This window comes from Mauremys mutica, chromosome 1, assembly GCF_020497125.1.
Source record: "Mauremys mutica isolate MM-2020 ecotype Southern chromosome 1, ASM2049712v1, whole genome shotgun sequence".
NCBI classification, from domain to species: Eukaryota; Metazoa; Chordata; order Testudines; family Geoemydidae; genus Mauremys; species Mauremys mutica.
This window is the reverse complement of record NC_059072.1, coordinates 216043018-216067819: the sequence shown is the minus strand read 5'-3', so window position 1 is coordinate 216067819 and position 24802 is coordinate 216043018. Positions and strand designations below refer to the sequence as shown.

At 39.3% G+C, this 24802-nt stretch overlaps 1 protein-coding gene and 1 long non-coding RNA gene across 16 annotated transcripts in view; one reads left to right on the top strand and one right to left on the bottom strand.

Moving 5' to 3' along the window:
• DMD (dystrophin) overlaps window positions 1–24802 on the bottom strand; it is a 2044659-nt gene that overhangs the window by 1136747 nt on the left and 883110 nt on the right. For all 15 annotated transcript variants that reach the window (XM_044996713.1, XM_044997415.1, XM_045002732.1 and 12 more), the window contains 4 exons: window positions 22831–23001; window positions 20068–20250; window positions 18528–18662; window positions 17163–17312 (listed from right to left, as the gene is read on the bottom strand). In XM_044996713.1, coding sequence (XP_044852648.1) covers window positions 17163–17312; window positions 18528–18662; window positions 20068–20250; window positions 22831–23001 — 639 coding nt within the window. The remainder of the gene's footprint in view (window positions 1–17162; window positions 17313–18527; window positions 18663–20067; window positions 20251–22830; window positions 23002–24802) is intronic.
• The window catches only part of LOC123362491, a 45578-nt gene that overhangs the window by 10583 nt on the left and 10193 nt on the right, over window positions 1–24802 (top strand). Inside the window, exons 3-4 of the long non-coding RNA XR_006576469.1 lie at window positions 6173–6220; window positions 24332–24403. This is a non-coding gene — a long non-coding RNA (uncharacterized LOC123362491). The remainder of the gene's footprint in view (window positions 1–6172; window positions 6221–24331; window positions 24404–24802) is intronic.

Below are 24802 nucleotides of genomic sequence, written 5' to 3'. Positions count from 1 at the left end.
CATCACAATCCAATCCAAGATAATCCATTCCAGCAAGTGAGAGGAATAAAAGATCTCTCAAGAAGGAACTCTGACATGTGAAATATAAATAGTTTCCTGGAGTAGGGACTGAATGCTAACTGTGAAAGGACGATTGAATCCTTGTCTTCATTTTTAAGGCCCTTTGTGGTCTATCCTCATCCTATATAATCTCTTTTACCCTGTAGAAATGCAAACCCCTGGTTAATCATTGTCAAGTGTTTTGTAGGCATAAAGCCAAAAGTGGATTTTAAGGAAAGATTAAAGGACAGTAATGAAATAGCCCAGGGGAATGCCTTCCAAGCATAAGGGGCAGCATGAGAGAAAGTATAATGATGCTTGTCAAATTTTGAGAAAAGCACTCTCCTTCAAATCTTCCCTTACAACCCATTTATGCCATTATGCCTACAAAACACTTGATAAACCAGCTAGTAAGCTGTGACTGGTGCTTATTATGCCGTTTGTAATTATCTCCCCATTACCTTCTGTTTGTTATATCCACTTGTAGTCTCCCATAGTGAACTTAGATTGTAAACTCTTCAAGGCAAGGACCCCATCCCTTTGCTATATATTTCTTCAGTGCCTAGTACAATGGGGCCTAATCTTTTCCATGCCATGCTACAAATATGAGACAAACAACAATGATCCCAGTCTTTGTTGGGGATCATTAGCTTTTCTGTGTGGAAGTCCAGCCACATTGCTACCCATAATATAGCAGTGACTAACTTTCCTTGTAAATTATGAATTGAAGGGGAAGTAAGAGAGCATTGGGGGTGGACTATAGTGTTGTCTGGTCCTGGGATGTGGGTGTTCACATCAAACACAGATTTGTTTGCTGAGCAAGGGATAGTTGCATTTTATTCTGACTCCATAGCTACCTTCAGTTTTTAGGACCCAATGTCTTTTGTCAAAGAGGTTTGAAATATCTATCAGACAATCAGCTAGTGTTTTGTGTGTGTCTGTGGTAATAATATATTCTAAGTGGAATTCTGGTACTTTCAGGTCCTTACTTTTAGTCAATGAGACAGAGTTATTATTCTGAACACCCTCACTGGCTGATGTTAATAGTGAAAGGATAGGGTACCCTATCAGTATTTACTATTTTGGCTGTTTGTAAGATGCTTTGTACTATTTCTAAACAGCTTATTAGATAACAGCCCCATGGTTGCCAGTTCTAGGAATTTTCCATAGAACAGAAAAGCTTTGCAGGTTGGATCAGTGTTAATGTAAGCACCTGAGCTACTAAAGTAAGAACAGATTTAAAAATTTTATTAAAGCTAATGTTAAAAAATTATATGGTACACAGGTTAAGAAAAGAGTGTCTGTACATCTGGATATAGTGCTTAGATTATCCACCAATACATCAGCAAATAAATCACTGAAGCAATGTTACTTCATAATGTACCACTAGATTTTGCTACTTTCATGATTTTTACTTTCATCTGCTTTGAGGTTTTACCTTTATCTCATATAATGTGAATATGCACATTTTCTAGAAAGAGACATCAAATTCTTAGAAGCCTAATCTGTCTTTTATTAAAAAGGGTAAGTTCGGTTTTGAAAACTGTCAACATCTATCATTTACAAAGACAGTGGCTGAAATGAGGACCATAAAGTAATAGCTAGAAAAGCCAGGAGGCAGTGGTGGTGTTTTCCGCCCACCGCCCCATTGTGTGCATACCCATGCATAAGATTTCACTTCAGGTTTCAGATGCTAAAATAATAGCCATCATCCAAATTTGTTATATAATGTACTTAGAGTGTAAACATAGGGGGACAGAGGTGCCATACTGGATTGTGTTTATACAACACGTAACACAATGGGGTCCTGGGCCATGACTGAGGCTCCTTGGCACTATACTATAGTAGTATCATTACTGGGAGTAAATTAACTGCAGTGAAAATTATTAATTAGAACAATTAGAACAATCTAAAAACATGATATAGATTTTTCAAGGTGTATGCACCAGTGAAAAATAAAACACTCAATAACAGTACTTAAAAGGACACTCTCCAGGCTAGCAGTCCTAAAATGAAACCTGCATTACCATTTCCCCACACTGCTTCATCTCTCTAAATACCTTAAGAAGTTCCACCTTCCCTGAACTCAAATTCTACAAAATAACCAACCACTCCACATAAGATGAAAACAAAGTAAGCTGGTAAAGAAAGATTTCTGTTTTAAAGTTAAATTGGGAACAAGTTATATTAAAATATGTTAATGTTTCCTTTTAACAAATTATAACAATATGTATTAGAACACAATAACTTAATTCTTAATTTAATAAATAATAGAACTACTTAGTTTATCCCCCAGAATAGAAGCTACGTTTCAGGACCAGGATGACAGATGCATTATACGTGAAACATTATTTTATCTATTCCTTAAACTGAACTGCAGAAATAACATTGTGCAATATTTGCTAACTCTTTTTTTGAATGCTACAGAAAGAAGGTTGTTGTTCTTAAAGTATGTAAACAGGGCTGAGCTCTTTTGAAAATCCATCCTAACTGTAGGTGCTGGGCACTTAAATCTGCCCCTAGGCTCTTTTGAAAATCTAGCTCACAGTGGATACCATTTGAGAGCATCTGAGTACTTTGCTATACACTAGGATTTCACATACTTTGTGTGCTCTCTTTAATGCTGGGAAACTCTTTGCTAGGTTGGGCTGTAACCTTATGTTTAGGAATAATGGCCTAGGAAAAGCCAGCATACATACAGGGGAAGTGTATTGCCAAGGCATGGACTTGAGATCAACAGTGGCCACATGTGCAGGAAAATGAGCAAATACATTTGAAAACTGTCTTTTATATATAGCAAGATAGTGAAGAAATTAAATATATTAATTGAATATGTTTTTAGTTTTTTAGGCTGAACTACTTTTTTCTTTAGGTGGAAGAACACCAGCACAAAGGAATGGCTCAGCACCACAGTGTATAAATAGGTCTGAGAGCATAACAAGAGGCTGTAGCCCTATCATCAGATCACAGACAATAAAGCTGAGGGCTCCAATCTGTAAAGCAACATCTCCAACAGTTTATTGGTAAATGGGAAGTTTCAGGGCAAGCGGTAATTGTTTAGATATTTGTGACCTAGAGAAATGTTGACAGCTGTCAAGAAAAATAAAAGCAAAAAAAAAATTTAGGAAACCACTGAATGAAAATGGAAAGAAAAAACATGTTAATTACTAAATTTTTCTGACAGTCTCAATAGCCATTTTATAGATTTTAAAATGCTTTAGCATAAAATTATTATTTTCTTTGTAGTACAGAAGATAACTGACATCAATGTATAATTCAATATCTGGAAAACTCAGCAGACACACTAAATGTTAAATATATTCCATATAAAAACTTGACATTAAGAGAAATTAGGATGCACTGTGAAGCATTCAAATATAAAGAAATCTGACAGTTAAAGGTGCTCACTCAATTTTAACACTATACCCCATGCCTCTTGATAAAATCCCTTTTGGTGTACATTATGATGTAGCCTTTTAATACATGTTCACTTATTGCTGTATTTATCAAATAATATAATTCACCTTTTCAATAACCTTAGTCGCACAGGTAGTTTCATATATATTATGGAGGTTCTAGTCAAAGTTTCATAGTAAAGGAAAAAAGAGTTTTACACTTGAAGAATGTAATCTCTGTGTTATCTGTGAAAAATACAGCATATCCACTCCCAAAATGCAGCACTTACTCTTTGAATACAGAATGAATTTTCTCAGAATTCAAAAGTAACTTTATTAGTGTATGATTTGAAATTAATGAAACATCTGTCAGACTTTTTTGTCCTGTGTCATCTCAGTAATGGAATAACAGACACTTCAGACTTCTGAAATGGTTAAAACTCATGCATATTTTCTGGTTATCGGATGGTGTCAACCCAGGGCAGAGTCAAGGTTGTTTGCATGCCTTAACTGTGCATTTCCATATCTTAACATATTTGGGTTTATTTTAAATTTAACTTAACTCTTGGTTTATGATGTTTGTTATTAGGATAATTACATCTCTCTATTTTTTCTTCTACTCCAAATTACTGATATACTCTCAACCTTAACTAAATTTTAACTTAGTTTTTGTCTGGGAGTAGATAAGGTTATTTTGGTACTTTCATTATAAACACAATTTTCACATGCTTTCAACATTTTGAAATAGTCAACTTTGGGCTGATATTTTCTATGCCCTCAAGACAGAAGTAATTCTCTCAGAAACTTTAGCAATATTTCTTACTCTATTTTTGAGCTAAGAGGCTACAAAATACAACTGTCTGGAAATAAAAAAAATACTCCTGATCTCTTGTTTCCGTGGTGATAGACCTCTTTATTCATTCTGTGTTCCAAAACTGACAAATATTGCAAGAAGGACATCCTGCTGTCCTGGGGATTATTACTGTACAGAATGAGGCTAATACTGCCAGTTCTCCAAAAGTCCTAAGAGGAGCCAAGTTAGCAGTCCGTGAAGAGATAATGAGAGGGTCGGTGGAAAGGAAAGATATCCCTACTTACCACAAGAGTAGAACAAAAGATTAAATAAACAAACAAAAATAAATAAATACAGCGCAGGGTTTGGAAAAATGGGCAGTGGGGATGGAGATTGGGGAGTGTTAAAAAATGGTATCTTGATGAGAAAAAGGGGTTGGCCCTCAAGAATAAACTTCCATTCAACTCAGCGCAAATCTAAATACGAACATCTTTTCCCAGCTTTATGGAAGTATATCCTCCCTTTCTAACAGAAATTTGTTGGGTAGGCTACAAGTCACTTTCAAAGTCCAGGGCCGGCTCCAGGGTTTTTGCTGCCCCAAGCGGCAAAAAAAAAAAAAAAAAAGCCGCGATCGCGGAAGGCGGCAGCTCCACTTTGCCGCTTTTTGCTTCGGCAGCAGGTCCTTCCCTCCGTGAGGGACCGAGGGACCCACCGCCGAAGAGCCCGACATGCCGCCCCAAGCACCTGCTTGCTGAGCTGGTGCCTGGAGCTGGCCCTGGGAATGTCATGACAGCTGCTTGCAGCACTTCAGGTTCTCTGGGCACCAGTATTACACATTTCCACCAGCTATATGTGAATCAGTCACTTGAAACGGCAACAGTGGGTATGCATATTGCTTATCCATCATGCCAAACACAATCAAAGGGAGAACTAAACACACAGTCTTCCTCTGTTAACTAAAGAAGACAAGGAATACAGAGATAACATTATCAGCCTCTGCAGATCAATCTCTCTCACTCAGTAACAGCACAATTTCTTCTCACGGAATCAGTCATATTGCAATAGGTTAGTTTGTTTGCTCAATTAGCTGAGAGTAAATATTTCACTGATAAGTTTTTGCTCACAATGAGATTATTGTACATTACCTGCACAATTATTCAAATAAAATAAACAGAGACACCTGGTTTAGATGTTAGCTAGTTCAAAATACAGTAACCTTGAACAGATTTGTTACACTGTGCCTGGAATGCATTATTGTGCAATGACATCGCATGATCCTGGAAATACAATTTGAGGATACTGAGAGGATGGAAAATTCAATTTTGAGGAATCTTCGGAACAAGAAATGCAAAACTGGTTTCTCTAGTCAAACATTTAAAAAAGTGGATTTTGTTTTGGGGAAAAGATAAGGTAACTATTAGGGCTAGTAGTTAATAGTATGACTGAGTAACTTAAGTCAAGTATTGTTGTAGTCTTGTAGGTCCCAGTATATTAAGGAGACAAGATTGGTGAATGGACTCTTAGAATATGGGCTACTTATGCTAAATTATCTGTTCGATTTTGTATGTAGCTGTGACACTCTGAGTACCTTTCCCAGACCTGAAGAGCAGCTTTGTGTAGCTTGAAAGCTTGTCTCTCTCACCTACAGAAGTTGGTCCAAATAAAGATATTACGTCATCCACCTTGTCTCTCTAACTTGAGTAAAATAACTTTTCTATTGGATTACTATGATTTTTTTTATCTTCAGATACAGTTTTTAGAGTTGATATTGTTTGTTAAATGTGAGACCTTCCAGTTTTAATCAGGAACAGGAAGCTTGATAGATAAATACAAGACGACTAAAAGTTGACTGCAACTGTAATACTTTTGAAACATTTTTTCCTCTTCACTTAAAATGAAAGTATTAGTATGGCAGTCTCATTTTTTTCATATCTTTTATCTACAGATTGATCAAGACCTTCTCTGGAAGTCAGGCATTTCACACTGCCTCTTCGTAAGTAAATCTTCAAAGCCCTACAATTGGCACATGAAATTGATTCAATATTCATGGTTTAAGTATCATGGAGACTGAACAGTATCCCGCCCCCTCCCTCAGTGAGACAACCTGAAGACACTACTCTCTTCATTGATAACACTCAGAGCACTCCCAATTTTGTTCTCTCAGAGATACAGCAGCTGGAGAATATATAGCTAGATCTCCAGGGAACAGGCTTGGATTCATACAGAACTTAAAAAGCGACAGAGACCTGTGGCACCTTATAGACTAACAGAAGTATTGGAGCATAAGCTTTCGTGGGTGAATACTCACTTCATCAGATGCATGATCCAGACTAACATGGCTACCCCTCTGATACAGAACTTAAGTAACTCAGAGAAGAGAATAAAAAGGACAGGTAGATAGCTGTTCCCATTATGAAATATATATAAACAGGCTGCAAGTCACACAATGTGTTCTTTGTTAAAATAAATTGAAAAGAAAACTTCACTATCACAGAAATGCCTCCTTGGTCTGAACATGTGGAGGAAGGTGGAAAGCTTTGATGGACAAGCAGGGATCCTTGTACAGGAGGGGATGATGCCATCTCCATGTTCCCTTCTCCTTGGTCCCTCATAATGGGAGAGAATTTTTCTCCCTGGCAACAGAAATTGGCAGAACAGAACTGGCTGCTTGGAAAGGAGCAGAAGGAGCCTAATTAGCTTCCTGGAATAAATAGCCACACCCAGACCAAGCAACCACAGGTGTCACCCATTTTGGATTCCCCAGAGTGAAGTGGCACTGGGCAACTCATGTTTGGCCATTTGCATTTTGTGAGGCAGGCAAGGAATTTTTCCCTCACTGCCAAATTGGTCCAGTTAGTGTGGATTCTTCTGCTGGCAAGTGGCTTGGTAAGGGATAGTGATCTGATTAGGTGTCTCTCCACATTTTGGACTAAACGTTGGCAGATCCTTGATAAACTAGTAGAAAGGGTAGTGTACGATCAGCAAGAGGGGCGCTATATGTAGAAGAGGTGGGCTGCAAAGTCTGGTGAAGATAGCGGGGACTGTATCCTAAACCCTCACAAGAGTTAGCGGGGTCTGGGATTTAAGTAATGGTACTGAATATGTTAGGCTTTGTTTTGGAAAGCAGGAAGGCTAAGGTTGGTCTTCCCCTATGGTTATGCCCAGGGCAGCTCCAGCCTCTTTCTCGGGGTGGGGGCTGAGGTGGGCTGCACAGAAAATTGGAGGGGTGGCACTATACATTTGGTGGGCAGACATACTTTTTTTTTTTTAACAATACACACGTAAACATATGTTTACCTAGGTTATCCTCAAAGGGGAAAAAATACAGACAAAAGTGCAGGAGACTGTATCTGTGAGAGAGAGAGTGAGTGTATGTGTTGAAGGGGCTATGTGAGAGTATGTGTGGTTGTGTTTGTTGGAGGGAATGTGTGAGGGAGACTGTGTGAGAGAGAGCGAGTGTGAGTGTTGTGGGGAGTAAGTGAGGGAATGAATGTGTGTGTATGTGTTGGGGGTATGTGTGGGAGGAGGAGGAGAGAGAGAGAGTGTGTTGGTGGCAGTGTTGAACGAGACTGTGTGCCTGAGTGAGTGCGTCGGTGCACTGTCTCTAAGCTGAGCACTCACGAGTCTGAATGCTTGTTCAGTACAGTGGTAGTCGCAGCTCCTAATCCAGAGCCAGAGGCACCAGCACAGACAGGCTCCCTGTCCCCCCATCCCTGCTCAGCAGAGACCCACTTGGGCGCATCCATGTCTAGCATCAGGTGAGCTCCCCCAGAGCCATGCCAGTAATGGATCAGCTTCCCAAAGAAGGGGAGACTACCACAGCACTGGGAGCTGGGCAACAAGAGAGTGGCAGCTGTTGGCCAGGTGCCCAGCTCTGGAAGGGGTGGCTACAGGGGTTAAGGCAAATTTTGGGGTGGCTATAGTCCCCACAAGCCTCCCCCAGTGCCGCCCCTTGTTATGCCTACTAATACTGGTGTGAAGTTGGACCACTGTTGGTGCCAGTTAGTCACTGAGGGGAGTTAAACCCCTTAGGACTAAGTTCAATATAGTTGAGGCCTCTGCTTCAACCGTAATTTACCGCATAGTCTCTTTATTCCTGAGTGTGAATACATTTCTAAGCATTGTGGGGAAAAAAAAGCAATCAAAATATATCACTATGATAACTCATGTACAGTTGCCTTCAAGAATTCTTTTCCAATGTATTTTCTTGTGCCATCAGGAGACATGGACCAAGTTGCTGCCTTTTGAGCAGAGAACACTAAACCATGATCAGGGAAGCCATCTGTCATGTATCTTACATGATATCCAGGCATTTGGCAGCCTTGTAACATATTCCAAGATTTCAGATGGATTCCTGTCCATCTGACTTAGCTAAAGGAAAATGACATATGCAGGTATTCCACTTTTTGGCTAATATAGGGCACAGTTGCACTTCATGAGCGGGCAGCCAGTTGTCTCATCTCTCTGTTCCCTCTTCTGGATCTGAGTCCAATATCAGACCTAGCTCCCTCCCTACCCATCCTCCTTGCAGCCAGTTGCACACCCCAACACCCATTCCCCAGTCCCTGCCTCTGCTAACCAAACAGCCCTCTGTATCCCACAAAGTCAGGCACCTTCTACCATCCAACTGCTTTCTGCCCCCAGAAGTCCCAGCACTCATCCATTACCCAGAAGCCTCCTGCCCCAACACCTACCATCTACTTGCCACCCCAAAACTCCCAAGAACCAAAGCACCTTCTATTCCCCACCTTCCCTCACAGTGATCCGTTTCCTTTCCCCAGCACCATCTATTCACTAGAAGCTCTCTGCTACCGAGGAAGCCCCAGCAACCACTCATCTCCCAGTAGCTCCAGTACCACCAATCCTCATTCACCTATTTCCCCAGCAACTCCAAGCAGAGACCTAGGTAGCTACCCTACAGTTTCTTATTCAGACTCCTCTACTCATCTCCCCCTTGATAAGTTTGGTGAAGATCCATTAACTACCAATGGCCACTGCTCAGAGCAGATTATGTTGAGCATACACATACATTGATGGTTATATGCATATTATTTTCAAATATGATCATTTTATTTGAAAAAAGTACAATAGTTGGAGCAGAACAAACCTTGGCAACTTTCATTAATGATACTTTCATTAATTTTTTTCACACTCAGGGCTTAATTTTCCACTTTTTCAACTTTTATAGTCAATTCAACCTATACAATATGAATGCAAATATTTAGGGTAAGTGCAATATAACTTCTGCAGCTGGCCCCCGTCAGCTGACTCAAACTCACAGGGCTCAGGCTGTGGAGCTGTAAAATTGCAGTGTACACATTCGGGCTGGAGCCCAGACTTCAGACTCCAACCTCTACACTGCAATTTTATAGCCCACAGCCCAGGCCCCATGTCAGCTGACAGAGGCCAGCTGCGGGTGTTTTATTGCACTTGTAACTCCTTTGAGGTTTAGAAAGCATGGCCCCCTTAAATCTTTTTCCTAAGGGCGGGAAGGTGAGCAGTGAGAGAAAGGAGGGAAACTCCAGGATGTGGCTCTGGAGCTCCCGGGAGAGAGAAGGGCTGCAGCCCACAGGCCCTCACAGAGTGAAGCAGCAGAGAACCTGTCTGAAGCCTGGGAAGGACAGGGCGGCTGATCGGAGACAGCCCAGGACAGGAGCCAGGAGGAGCCCTGTGCCAGGGAGGAATCGCCCGAGGAGGACAGGCCGGAGCTGGACTCAGTATCATGGCTGCCCAGAGCTGCATGGGGCTGTGAGTACTGGGGCTTGTGTCTCTACATTGCGAATAAGGAGGGAGGTTGCTAGATATTTAAGTGGGGTGGTGGTTGTTCTGTGTGGCTTTGCAGAGAGCAGCAGAAGAGGGCACCAAAGGGGTTTGGAGGGCACTGGACAGGAACTTTGCTCAGGACTCTTGAACTCAGTGTGCAGACACATTGCTCGGTGTCTGCCCTTCCACACTGTGCTACCACTGGGCCTGTGGGGCCTTGGTTTGGATGCAATACTGTTTTACTGCTCCCCTATAGTTTCCCTTGTTGTTTTTCTCCTCTCATCCCTCTGTAAATAAATGTTTCCCTTTCTTATATCCATTGTACTTTTCCTGTGGGTGGGTGTGTTCACTCTGGGGGGGGTTGGAACAGGTGCCCCTGAGGTGGAAGGGATTTCTCCTGCTGCCTTCTCTTGGCCAGAGCTGCCTGCAGAGCAGATGCCATCTTGGCCATGAGGGTGCTAAAGTTACACACTGTAGACATATCCTTAAAGTACTTGAATTATACATGTCACAATGAGCTCCATCTATAATGAAATAAGAACCGACCATTGTTATGGTTCTATGCATAAGGGACCTGAGTGAAGTTGGAGAGTTTAACCTTTATGTTTAGAATTTCCCGAATTCTGATGGCTCAATTTATGAACCATAAAGTTGTATTAACCGTAACTATCAGCATACTAACAGTATCAAATTCCAATACTGACTGGAAACTAAAAGAAACACAAATCTAGACCAAACTATATTAGAAGGAACTGCTGCACATCAGTGCTAATATCAATGGATTTAAACAAAATCAAAAGCCTGAGAAAGGAAATGAGTACCCCTCCTCTACTGGTCAGTTATGACAGAGGTCAGAAAACCCTCAAGGAGCAATATTTCCAATACTCAGTACAACAGGTTGATTTGAGACTTGAAAGGTGGATTCTGTAGCTCAGCAAATAGGTTTGTTTGGCTGCCCATGATACAATCAGATACAGTAGAAGATAAAAATTAGAGAAGATATTAGTTTATTAGTGAAGAGGTTTTGCAAACAAGAAAACAGGAGAAAATAACTTTCTATTTCAGATCATTCCATTAAAAACCAGGAAGAGTAAATGAAGTTTCCCTTACTCTCCCACACTCTTATAGCAATGGAACAAATGCATTACAAATCAGAATTCAAGCTCTCACTTGGAGGGGAGAGGCAGGTGTTAGTAATGGGAGATTCGATCATTAGAAACGTAGATAGCTGGGTTTGTGATGACCAGGAGAACCATATGGTGACTTGCCTGCCTGGTGCGAAGGTTGCAGATCTCTCGAGGCATCTAGTCAGACTTATGTGTAGTGCTGAGGAGGAGCCGGTGGTCGTGGTACATGTAGGTACCAATGACATAGGGAAGGGTAGGAGAGATGTCCTGGAAGCCAAATTTAGGCTGCTAGGGAAGAGACTGAAATCCAGGACCTCTATGGTGGCATTCTCAGAAATGCTCCCAGTTCCACGCGCAGGGCCAGGTAGGTAGGCAGAGCTCCAGAGTCTCAATGCGTGGATGAGACGATGGTGTAGAGAGGAGGGGTTTACGTTCATTAGGAACTTGGGAAACTTTTGGGATGGGGGGAGCCTATACAGGAGAGATGGGCTCCACCTAAACCAAAGTGGAACCAGACTGCTGGCACTAAACATTAAAAAGGTTGTAGAGCAGTTTTTAAACTAGGAGATGGGGGAAAGCCGACTGCTGCAGAGGAGCATGTGGATCGAACACAGACTTCTCTTAGGAGAGAATCTAATGATAGAGAATCTCCAGGTTATAGTCAGGAGCAGAGGACTGAAAAGTATAATGTAAGGGCCAGATCAGATGATAAACAGTCACATAAAAAAGAATCTGGCACATCAGAAAAAGGCAGGCTAATAAACAGGGACAAGTTTTTAAAGTGCTTGTACACAAATGCCAGAAGTCTAAATAATAAGATGGGTGAACTAGAGTGCCTTGTGATAAAGGAGGATATTGATATCAGGCATCACAGAAACCTGGTGGACTGAGAGCAATCAATGGGACACAATCATTCCGGGGTACAAAATATATCGGAAGGACAGAACAGGTCATGCGGGGGGGGAGTGGCACTATAGGTGAAAGAAAATGTAGATTCAAATGAAGTAAAAATCTTAAGCGAATCCACATGTTCCATAGAATCTCTATGGATAGAAATTTCATGCTCTAATAAAAATATAACATTAGGGATCTATTATCGACCACCTGACCAGGACAGTAATAGTGATGATGAAATGCTAAGGGAAATTAGAGAGGCTATCAAAATTAAGAACCCAATAATAATGGGGATTTCAATTATCCCCATATTGACTGGGAACATTTCACTTCAGGACGAAATGCAGAGATAAAATTTCTCGATACTTTAAATGACTGCTTCATGGAGCAGCTGGAACGGGAACCCACAAGGGGAGAGGCAACTCTAGATTTAATCCTGAGTGGAGCGCAGGAGCTGGTCCAAGAGGTAACTATAGCAGGACCGCTTGGAAATAGTGACCATAATACAATAGCATTCAACATCCCTGTGGTGGGAAGAACATCTCAACAGACCAACACTGTGGCATTTAATTTCAAAAGGGGGAACTATGCAAAAATGAGGGGGTGAGTTAAACAGATGTTAAACAGAAGTGACTGAAGTGAAATCCCTGCAAGTTACATGGGCCCTTCTTAAAGACACCATAATAGAGGCCCAACTTCAATGTATACCCCAAATTAAGAAACACAGTAAAAGAACTAAAAAAGAGCCACTGTGGCTTAACAACCATGTAAAAGAAGCAATGAGAGATAAAAAGACTTCCTTTAAAAAGTGGAAGTTAAATGCTAGTGAGGCAAATAGAAAGGAGCATAAACACTGCCAAATTAAGTGCAAGAGTATAATAAGAAAAGCCAAAGAGGAGTTTGAAGAACGGCTAGCCAAAAACTCCAAAGGTAATAACAAAATGTTTTTTAAGTACATCAGAATCAGGAAGCCTGCTAAACAACCAGTGGGGCCCCTTGATGATCAAGATACAAAAGGAGTGCTTAAAGATGATAAAGTCATTGCGGCAAAACTGAATGGATTCTTTGCTTCAGTCTTCATGGCTGAGGATGTTAGGGAGATTCCCAAACCTGAGCTGGCTTTTGTAGGTGACAAATCTGAGGAACTGTCACAGATTGAAGTGTCACTAGAGGAGGTTTTGGAATTCATTGATAAACTCAACATTAACAAGTCACCGGGACCAGATGGCATTCACCCAAGAGTTCTGAAAGAACTCAAATGTGAAGTTGCGGAACTATTAACTAAGATTTGTAACCTGTCCTTTAAATCGGCTTCGGTACACAATGACTGGAAGTTAGCTAATGTAATGCCAATATTTAAAAAGGGCTCTAGAAGTGATCCCGGCAATTACAGACCAGTAAGTCTAACAGCAGTACTGGGCAAATTAGTCGAAACAATAGTTAAGAATAAAATTGTCAGACACATAGAAAAACGTAAACTGTTGAGCAATAGTCAACATGTTTTCTGTAAAGGGAAATTGTGTCTTACTAATCTATTAGAGTTCTTTGAAGGGGTCAACAAACATGTGGACAAGGGGGACTGGTGGACATAGTGTACTTAGATTTCCAGAAAGCCTTTGACAAGGTCCCTCACCAAAGGCTCTTACGTAAATTAAGTTGCCATGGGATAAGAGGGAAGGTCTTTTCATGGATTGAGAACTGGTTAAAAGACAAGGAACAAAGGGTAGGAATTAATGGTAAATTCTCAGAATGGAGAGGGGTAACTAGTGGTGTTCCCCAAGGGTCAGTCCTAGGACCAATCCTATTCAATTTATTCATAAATGATCTGGAGAAAGGGGTAAACAGTGAGGTAGGAAAGTTTGCAGATGATACTAAACTGCTCAAAATAGTTAAGACCAAAGCAGACTGTGAAGAACTTCAACAAGATCTCACAAAACTAAGTGATTGGGCAACAAAATGGCAAATGAAATTTAATGTAGATAAATGTAAAGTAATGCACATTGGAAAAAATAACCCCAACTATACATACAATATGATGGGGGCTAATTTAGCTATAATGAGTCAGGAAAAAGATCTTGGAGTCATCTTGGACAGTTCTCTGAAGATGTCCACGCAGTGTGCAGAGGCGGTCAAAAAAGCAAATAGGATGTTAGGAATCATTAAAAAGGGGATAGAGAATAAGACTGAGAATATATTATTGCCCTTATATAAATCCATGGTACGCACACATCTCGAATACTGTGTACAGATGTGGTCTCCTCACCTCAAAAAACATATACAGGCACTAGAAAAGGTTCAGAAAAGGGCAACTAAAATGATTAGCGGTTTGGAGAGGGTCCCATATGGGAAAGATTAAAGAGGCTAGGACTCTTCAGCTTGGAAAAGAGGAGACTAAGGGGGGATATGATAGAGGTATCTAAAATCATGAGTGATGTGGAGAAAGTGGATAAGGAAAAGTTATTTACTTATTCCCATAATACAAGAACTAGGGGTCACCAAATAAAATAAATAGGCAGCAGGTTTAAAACAAATAAAAGGAAGTTATTCTTCACACAGCGCACAGTCAACTTGTGGAACTCCTTACCTGAGGAGGTTGTGAAGGCTAGGATTATAACAGTGTTTAAAAGAGAACTGGATAAATTCATGGTGGTTAAGTCCATAAATGGCTATTAGCCAGGATGGGTAAGGAATGGTATCCCAAGCCTCTGTTTGTCAGAGGATGGAGATGGATGGCAGGAGAGAGATCACTTGATCATTGCCTGTTAGGTTCACTCCCTCTGGGGCACCTGGCATTGGCCACTGTCAGTAGACAGATACTGGACTAGATGGACCTTTGTTCTGACCTGGTACGGCCATTCTTATGTTATGTTCTTATGAATCTAATGAGATATTCAGGGGTTCATTCCCCACTCTGCTAAATACTCTTGCATAATCCCCAATTGATATTAACGGTGATGTCATGGGGTGTATGTACTTCAGGCTGGCCGGGCAGCCAAGGGATTAATGCAGGAACTGTCAGCCAAGGTTTACTGGCAGCCTTACAGCAGCTGGGAGAATAAAAGAGCTGAGAAGCAGAGGGGTGGAGCTGCTGCCGGAGGAGCAAGCAGTTTGGAAATGGAAACTCCTGCCAGCAAGCAGAGAGGGCATGACCAGATCTAAAGTCTGGAGAAGCCGACAGAAACCAAGGTAGATAGGAAGGAGCCATGGGTACACCAGGAGGAGTTGTTGAGGACTGATTCCCCCTGCCTGGTTTAAAGGCCCTGATCTGTAACCCAATGGAGTGGGGAGCCTGGGTTCCCCTATCAATCCCTCAGCTTTAAAAACTAAAGGGTTTTCCAAATCCCGCAAGTACCAAAACCCACAGGGATAAGGAGAAGAGCCCACACACCTCAGCTAGACTAACCCATTTCATAGCCCTGAATGGGACTACCATAGAGACTCAGGCAAAAGGAGCTGACTGGCCATCCTGCCAGATTAAGTAAACTTTGTGCAATGCTCTGTCTGACCAAAGGGGGTGCTGTTGCATCAGCACACTGGCTCACAAGTGGCTACATGTGCAAACCTCTCATGTTACAAGTTTCTTGAAGTACGGTAATTTGATATGACCTCCCAAATTACGATCACTCAAGTCTCCTTAGAGTCTAGCTCCCAGATAAAACACAGATCCATACCACAGACTGGCAAGTTAAAATTCATTTTCCTTTCATGGCAAAGGCAGTCTAGTTTCCCATGTTTTTCTCTTGCTGTCTCTCACACTTAGTACATCACATTCAACGTTTTTCATTGATTTTTCCCTCCACCAAAGTTTTGCATTTACTTTACTTTAATGTATGTTTGATCCACTCAATAAAGAGCAATGAAACATATTTTTTGATAATCCCATGATTTTACCTTCACAGAACACCAAAGTAACCAGTGCAATCTAGTCCCTATTATAATAGTGATGGTCCAATTGGATAATAAAGTCAGGCCACTTCCATTCCTGAAATATTTTTAGTCTTCATTTACTCAACTTTTCAAAATGAGAATGATAAATAAGCACTCTGGGATGGCATTGGAAAGTGACACAGAGCTGTGACTACCTGTAATTTTTTTTTTATTATTAGCTATCCTACATTTCTACTCATGTCAGACAGTGAAAAGAAACCACAGTAGCAGCTGTCAAAAGATTTTCACCTTACTACTTAATTTCAGAAAACCTTTCTTTATCACTTGCTTATTTCTCTGCTACCATTACAAACATACCCCATACTTTCATAAATATATTTTTCATTCAAACTAAACTACCTGTTCCATATAGACCTTAGTTTGAAAAATGAAACTTATTTTGTCAATTGAAATAATATTTAAAATATTTCCTGGCAACACGAGAGCATGATTTTTATTTTATTTTTTATACTAAAAGGATTTTAAAACTCTCTCTCTCAGAGAGAGAGAGAGAGAGAGAGAGAGAGAGAGAGAGAGAGAGAGTGTGTGTATATATATATATATATATACACACACACACACACACACACAGAGAGAGTGTTCTGAACAGATTTCTCAGTAAAAAGGATAAAGAATTTAGTAGGTTTTGTCAAAGAATTAGAAATAAGTGTTCAGTCTCAGTCAAAGCAGATTGAACGACTTCCACATCAAAAAGAATCATTATGAACTGTGTCAGATGCACAAATTTCACTCTCCTCACGTTAAATATATTTTCTTTATTGAAGTTTTCCGACGAAGCTATTTATTGACATGAGTGCTCATTTTATGACATGCTCGGCAGAAAATATACTTGTGAAAGAATATTACACTTGACATTTAATTTTGAAACAACAGTTGGCTTCCCAGGGGGAGTTTTGCCTGAGTAAGAAGTGCTGAATAGGGCTCTTTAATATTAAATTCACCACTGATATTTTTCAAAGGAAGACACTTGAATTTTGAAGTGTAAGGGCTAACCAAGCAATTCCCTTATTTCTAAAGTAAAACTATCTGCTATGCACTGCATAGTAACAATACAAGGAAGCATAGTAATACTGTATCTTATTGTTTTCAATTATCCTATACAATTAGGAGCTAATTTTATTTTTTTGGAAATTAGGTCAACTCCTAAAGTGCTAGTTGTTTAAGGCAAAAGAATGAAAAAATGGGATGATATATTATACGTACCTCCTGTTGCAGCTCTTCCCATCGAGTACTGAATTTCTCCAGTTTTTCATTGATCAATTCATCCAAGACTCCACCATCTGTTAAAGTCTGTGCCAGCTCCCGAATCTGATTACGGTTATCTTCTGGATGTTGCATTAAACTTTCCAGAGACTGGGGAAAAAACCCAAACCCAAAAAATCACAGTTTGTTCTCCTTTTTCTCAGACCAGCAGAAAAGTCTGAAGAGCACTCATCTCTCATTAATGTGTAAGAAAGAAACCCTCCATTTCAGACACAATTGAAATACAGACATCAGATCAAAGTATCAAACAATTTCATATTTATGCCACAAAGTACTGTGCATTATGCATTACTAAAATCATGCTTTAGCAACTAAGGCCTCAAGTCTAGCAAAGCACTTAACCACGTGCTTAAATTTAAACATGAATAATCCCATTGACTTATTTTCTGCATCCATGTAGGACAATAGCTCATGTCAATATGCCCATACCTCTTGGTGAAAAAATGTCTATTGAAATAGAAAATCAAAATTATATAAATAAAATCATAGCATCCTCCTTGCATTAATCCCATCAAATGTGATTTGTGCTTAAAATTAAGCATTTGCTTAAGTATTCTAACTGGATTGGGGACCAAGTGCAAAGTTACCATCCAATTAATTAATTGTTTTCTGCACTCTGATGCACTGAGAAGAAGATTTTATCCCAATCTACACTGGGATAAAAAACCTGCAGCTGGCCTGGCTCAGCTGACTTGAGTTTGTGGGGCTTTGGCTCCAGGGCTGAAAGATTGCTATGTAGATCCTGTGAGGGTGGAGGGTCCCAAAGCTAGGGCTCCAGCCTGAGCCCAAATGTTTACACAGCACATTTTAACTCCACAACCCAAACTCCATGAGCTCAAGTTAACTGACCCGAGCCAGCCAGGGCCAGGCAGTGGTGCTTTTATCCTCATGTAGACAAACCGAAACATAATTCTTAGATAGCCCATTGCCTTCATAAATAATGAATAAAGACTGAAAGGACCAGGCACTAAGGATAAAATATGGACCCCACTAAAATCATTGATGGTTTTGCCATTGACTTCAGTGGGGCCAGAATTTCTAAGAGCAGGATGTTTTATTATTATCAACATACATGAGAAATCAGTATTTTCACATGAGATTACTCTATTCCATTTACATGGTAGTTATCTGCCTAAAACATGCACACACATTAAAATCAAATTACGACTTCAAATAGTCTGGATCTTCCCAAATAGTTATGCAGATTCATGGTTTCTTTCATCTGCAATGGAAGGTTTTCCAAAGTGGTGTTGGTATAATTCAGTATGTGTCTTGATATTTTATATCAGCTAAACCAGCACTTACATCTAATGCCTCTGAGATCTCTTCTGCACCTCCTTGGATATTTTCAGTTGCCTTGAGTTTCAGCTCCATCTCATTCAACCATTTATCTTCTGCATCCAAGTAGGACAATAACTCACGCCAACATGACCATACCTCCTGGTTAAAAAAATGTACATTTAGATAGAATTTTTTTTTTAAAGAAAATCATAGCTGCTTCTTCCTGGCATTAATCCCAAAAAATAGGGTCTTCTCTCTCAGTCCTCTCCCTCCAAAGTTCTCTGTTCAATCTCATATCCTCTATAATACCACATGCTACATTCTTTCTCCATCCTGAGCAAGCAGATCTCAAAATTATTTTTCCACATGTACAGAACAAATGGGCTCATCACAAGTTCTTCATTTTGTACTTAAATAGTTTCATGCTTCTTTAAAAAATAAACTGATCACATGTCATTGTAGATAAAAGCAAAGTCAATCAGACATTTTTCAAATAATACATTCAAAGCATAGTTTTTTCCAGAGTTATTGGCATCTACGAGAGTTTCATGCATGTCCGGAGTGCTTTCAAGTGGCTGGTGGCTTCAACAGAAGGCCAATACAATAGTGGATAAAGAGAGTCTAGTGAAAAAAAGTTGATTTTAATAGAATCCTCACAGTTGCTCTGATTTTGAAAATGTCTATATTTTATTTAATCAATATATATTTGTTTCCAATTTTCTTCTAAGCCTTTAAGATGTAAATTTAACTTTTAAAGATTTATTCTAGAAAAAGTTATATGGGTTATCAATTTTCTTAAATCCATTACTGAAAAACAATTAATAATATGTTTCAAAGAAACAATGCTTTCATAGTTTCAACTGAAGTATATTTTAGACATAAAACTTGATTCTAAGCCACGCTGAATGCAATAGTTGAGGATTGCCTAGATGCTAGAATTTCAAACAGAATGCTAAAACATTGAATGCCCATCTTATCTATATTATTCTCAGAGAATTTGGGAGGGAAGGATTGCTCAGTGGTTTGAGCATTGGCCTGCTAAACCCAGGGTTGTGAGTTCAATCCTTGAGGGAGCCACTTAGGGATCTAGGGCAAAAATTGGTTCTGCTAGTGAAGGCAGGGGGCTGGACTCCATGACCTTTCAAGGTCCCTTCCAGTTCTAGGAGATTGGTATATCTCCAATTATTACCTTTATTAGAATTTAAAAATCTGCAATTTTTATATCATCTTCGGCTATCTAAGCAAAGTCACTGTAAGTAAAACATTCTGAAACTCCATAAACCTTACTATCCTTTCCAAGTTTAAAATCTCCATGGTAGGTCACTCTCCACTATGTTTAGCCAGACATTGCTGAATATATAACTGTGCTCCATCAGGATAACTATTGTGATTCTGTGGTTGTGAAGTATATTTACATCAACTTAATATGAGCACAGTTTATTTAGCATGACAGTAGTAAAGTGGACAAAGATAAGTGTTTATTATCTGCTAATCCATCTGCTAGCGTCTATCTTATTTTTGCAGTTGAGTAGTTGTAATATTAAAGACCAACAAAATAGCTGACCTCCAGAGTTTTGCACTTTCCATTTAGCCTGCTGCAGAGCCGCTGGTAGTTTGTAATTAATATGTCAAGTTCCTTTTCTAAGGCTTCGTGAGCTGCAGGTGGAGCTCTTGCTATAAAATTATTCACAGAGTCTGTGAGTAGCTTCACCTTCACCTCTTTCTGTGTGGCCTCCTCTTTTGCTCTCTGTAAAATAGAAGTAAACGATGGTCCTGACTTGTAGAGAAGAAATCAGAATTCAAATAATTGCATCAAGATTCTACTTAGGTTGAAAGAAAGAAGAATCAAGGAAGTAATGCCCAACCACGCTGATATCATCTTTGACAGTGCAATGAAAATTTATTCATCTTGTTTTCATTTTGGAGGCAACATACAAGTTTATCATGAATAACAAATAAATGTGTTATACAATATAGAACTACTGAATCTTTTGGAGTAGTGAAAAAACAAAACAAAACAAAATTTCAATAATATACTTGCTGAGAAAATGCTTCAGGCACCAATGCTGCAATACTTGACATTACAGATTAAAACATCTTTTGTGTTACTTCCAAATAAATTCAATTAACCATCTTTAACAGTGCACAGTCAGTTGGGGAGATTTAAAAAAAAATCAAATTTCTGTCTAGGACCCCAGTCACAGCTGTATTTCCAATTTGAGCTTCAGTGTGAGCATTCTTTCGATCATCCCACTCATCCCCAGAATCAGCTGAGGATTTAGGGAGAGAATCCTTCCCTCATGCAATAGCACACTCTGGGGTAACAGGGGTGCATGGAAGGCTTGAGGTGTGGACATGGCTTGGTCTTGGAAGAAGATGCAGTAAGAAGTGAGCAGCGATCTCAGTGAGAAAGGTAAACGAAATGCAAATATTAAGCAATCTCAGAGGATCACAGTTTAACAGGAATTTTAAAAATAATTAAACCATATTTAACCACCAGGCTGCTCTTATTGTTAGCCTATGTAATCACAACAACTAATTACTGTTACCCTCATCTGTGCTCTCTTTCCCTCCTACTGTTTGTTACTCTCATTAGTTATGAGTTAATTAAATTGAAGATCCTCAGTGCAAGTAAGGTGTCTCTCCTTAGGGGCTTGTGAAACACCCAACAGATGGGGTCCTGATTATGACTGGTACTTTTAGATATTACTGTGCCATTGCTAAAAATAATAAGGTAATGTTTATTTATATTTTATCGTTAATGTGCCGGGTCCTTTACAGATATTCAAGACAACAGTTCCCTGCCCCAAAATGTTTATAGATGGAGACATTGATCCTGCAAAGACTTGGACATGTGCTTAATAGTAAGCGCATAAGTCCCAGTGGAGTCTTGAAACTACTCACATGTTTAAAGTTAAATACCTGCATAATTCTTTTCAGGACTGGGACCTATGGGCCCAGTTGTACCCCGTTGGAGTAGTGTAGCTCTGCACCACCCCAGTGGGAGGTTCAAGAGGAATTCCTCCTGGAGCTTCTCAGCACAAAAGGAGGAATGTATCTGCTACAACATCCTTTCAGGAGGTTTTGAATGCTTCCCCCAAAGCTCTGGGCCCTCTCCATGTGCCAATGGATATGGCAGGTGGGAATATGCCCTTCCTTCCTACCTGCCTCTCCTTTGAGCCATGTTAGGCTGAGAATTATCCTTTTGCCCAGTAGTGTAGAAGTACTGTCCGGGTAAGTACAAGTTTCAGACAAGAACGGTAGTGGAGGTTTTAATATGTGTCTTGTTAGTTAGAATTTGTATTCAAGATATGATCAAAGTAAGGGAGAGAAGGGCAATTATTTAAGTCTGTTTATATCTGGTCAAAAATTGCATGTTTTGTATGTGCAGACTTCAGTAAGGGATTTTATTCTCTTATATTTGTATGAAGTATTGTGCTAGGCCAATCACTTACTCTGCATTTCACTGGGAAATTGACCCATTAGGAAATTTTACATAATTTGTCTTACTACACCTATTTCAATGGATAGTGTAATGTAAAAGTGCCATGAACTATTGTAATATAGATATTTCCGCATATTAATTATATCCCAATAGCATATGCTGACTTTTAATATGGGGTTACATTTCATTCATGGCAAATCACTGTTGTCCCATTTTGATTTCTTTAGGAATTTACATGATTTCTTTTCTATCAGCTGGTAAAGAAAAACTCTTCAGCTGCAGGGGTACATGCTTCCAAACTTCCATAAAACCCTCTGCTTAACAAAGAGGGTTTTTTTTAAGGCCAAAGTGACCATTACGATCATCTCCTGCATAACCCACACCATAAATTCCTGCATCAAGCCTATGTCTTGTAGTTGATCTAGAGTATACACTAATAAATCATAAATAAATCATAAATGCACAACACCTGAATTCATTATAGTCTCCCTCTGTTTAATGCAATAGTTAAACAATCAAACTATTTTCACCCTGATTTATTGAGTAATGATCTACTGGTTAACTACTGCTAACAACTGATTCTTCGGAAATTATTGCTTAATTAAATTAATGCTCAGATTGCAAAGAATCCAAAATCCAATAAAGCAATGGGGGAGGGGGGGAACCAACCAAACCCTGTAGCAGAGTACTGTGAAGATTTAAATATCTTTCAACAGACTCTAAATTGAAACAAATTACTTTAAGCCACCTATCACTTCAAATTTCAGATTTTCCAACTAGATATAAAAAGCAACTCTTTTAAATGACCAAACAGATTGTGTGCAGCGATGGCTTCAAAGAAGAGTTTCAGACATAAATTAAACCAGTCAGTCTGCCTTTTACCTTCAGTTCCTCAACTGCTTTCTGTAATTCATCGGGTGTTTTATACTCAAAATCCCTCTCCAGGTATTCTTCTTCAGCTTGTGTTATCCATTCATGCATCTCTGACAAATCCTTTCGAAGACTAACAGTCTTATCCAAACCACCTTTTAGTGCTGCCTTCTTAGCATAGGCCTTTAAGAAAGAAGCATGAAATGGTATTTGATACAAGATTCTATTGCACAAAAATAAAGGTAATCATCATTGTAAAAAGCAAAAACCACAGATGCTAACAATGAATCAAATACATATTGATTTGTTTTTAAAAAGTTGAGGCCTAACAAGTACCTATTTTGAGTCAGAAGGCGCACAAAGTTGCATCTTGTTTAGAAGCAGCCCCATAACAGATAACATTTCAAGTGGCCAAATAAGATTTATAAAAGAGTACGTGATTGCCCTCTGGCAATTCTCCCTTATCTGCAAAGGTGTAGGTCACACTGCATGCATATGTAGTAATCTTAGCAGATTTTCCTCGCATTTTTAAAAAATGCCTGAAGTTTGAAATGCTTTTTATATGCGCTTCTTATATGTATTTAATAGCTAGTATTGAAGTTACTATGTTAAGAATGCCCACTGGCAATGTATACTTTGATCATCATCAGCATATTAGATAGAAATACTACATCAAAAATATCATGCAAGCCATAAAAAAAAATAATAAAAAACCCCAATCACCCACAAGTTTTATCATCAAGAACTTAGAAGCTTTTCCCCCCTGCAGAATTTTAACTAGAATTTCTGTAAGTAAGTAGTACATGAGCTATTAAAGAAAGCAGATCTTTAAAACAAGTTCTACATACATCAATACTGCACAATAAAAATAAACAACTAAAAGCTCCAAGGCAGGTTAGTGAAAGGGACCTCTTTGAGAAAGGACTGTGGAATTGGGCCAAGTAAGTGCTTTCCAGATATCAGAGAAGCATACTACATCAGCAGTAATTTTTACAAACGTGTTAACCCAACAGATACAATTAAACCATTCTGCAACAGCAAAGTCACTTACACAATCCATGCCTCAATTTTTCCCTCTATAAAATGGGGATAAACATATTTTCCCACTTTTGTAAAGCATTTTAAGATTTTCTGCTGAAAAATCTCTAAACAGAGAGGGCAAAGAATTATTTTGTTAATCTGCCTCAGATATTTATCCATGCAATGGAAACCTTTAAACTGTTGGCTTTATATAACACTTTCTCTAAACCTCTGAATGGAGTTATATTTTGCATTGTGTTCTTTGAACTGGACTCCTTCTATAGAGGATAATGGTAGTACAGTTGGTCAACAGAGTGTTTAGTGAAATATACCTCAAGTTTAAATTTGTTGTGTAACATACTTTACTTTCTTGTTTAAATATGGCTAAGAATGAGTAGAACATAGACATTCAGTTCCTCAAGCTGAAGGTTTGCTTTTTATGGCAAAGATGTCAAATTCACCAGATGATTTTTTTTGTTGTTGTTGTTCTCAGCATAAAAGGCAAGACGTGTCCAGTGACAGAGGTGATGGAAAAGCATTGTATGGTTCACTCTCAGCAGAATGGGTAAGTGAAGTAGGACAAGTGGCAATACTGGGCCAGATTCTAATTTTAAAACCTGAGGTACTTTGGTTTGTGTTAATTTTAACTACTGTTAAAAGTGTATGTAATGGAAATCTGTAGAATTTTAGGTCACCATTCAGAATGCATAACACTGAAAAACAATCCTGGGCTGGTTGCTCACTATAGTCACATTATTTTTCAAATTCTTTTTTTATATAAAAGCAGCTTGAGAGTGAGAGAGAGATATACATGGACAAGCTTTTGCATTTCTTGGCGGGTCAAAGATATCACCTGACATGTTCTCAGGGCGTGCGATCTGTAAAGCTGAACAGTTCTGCCACTGTAAATAAGAAGAAAGCAGTGATCTGCCAAGAAATGCTGAAGTGGATTCATTAAAATTCT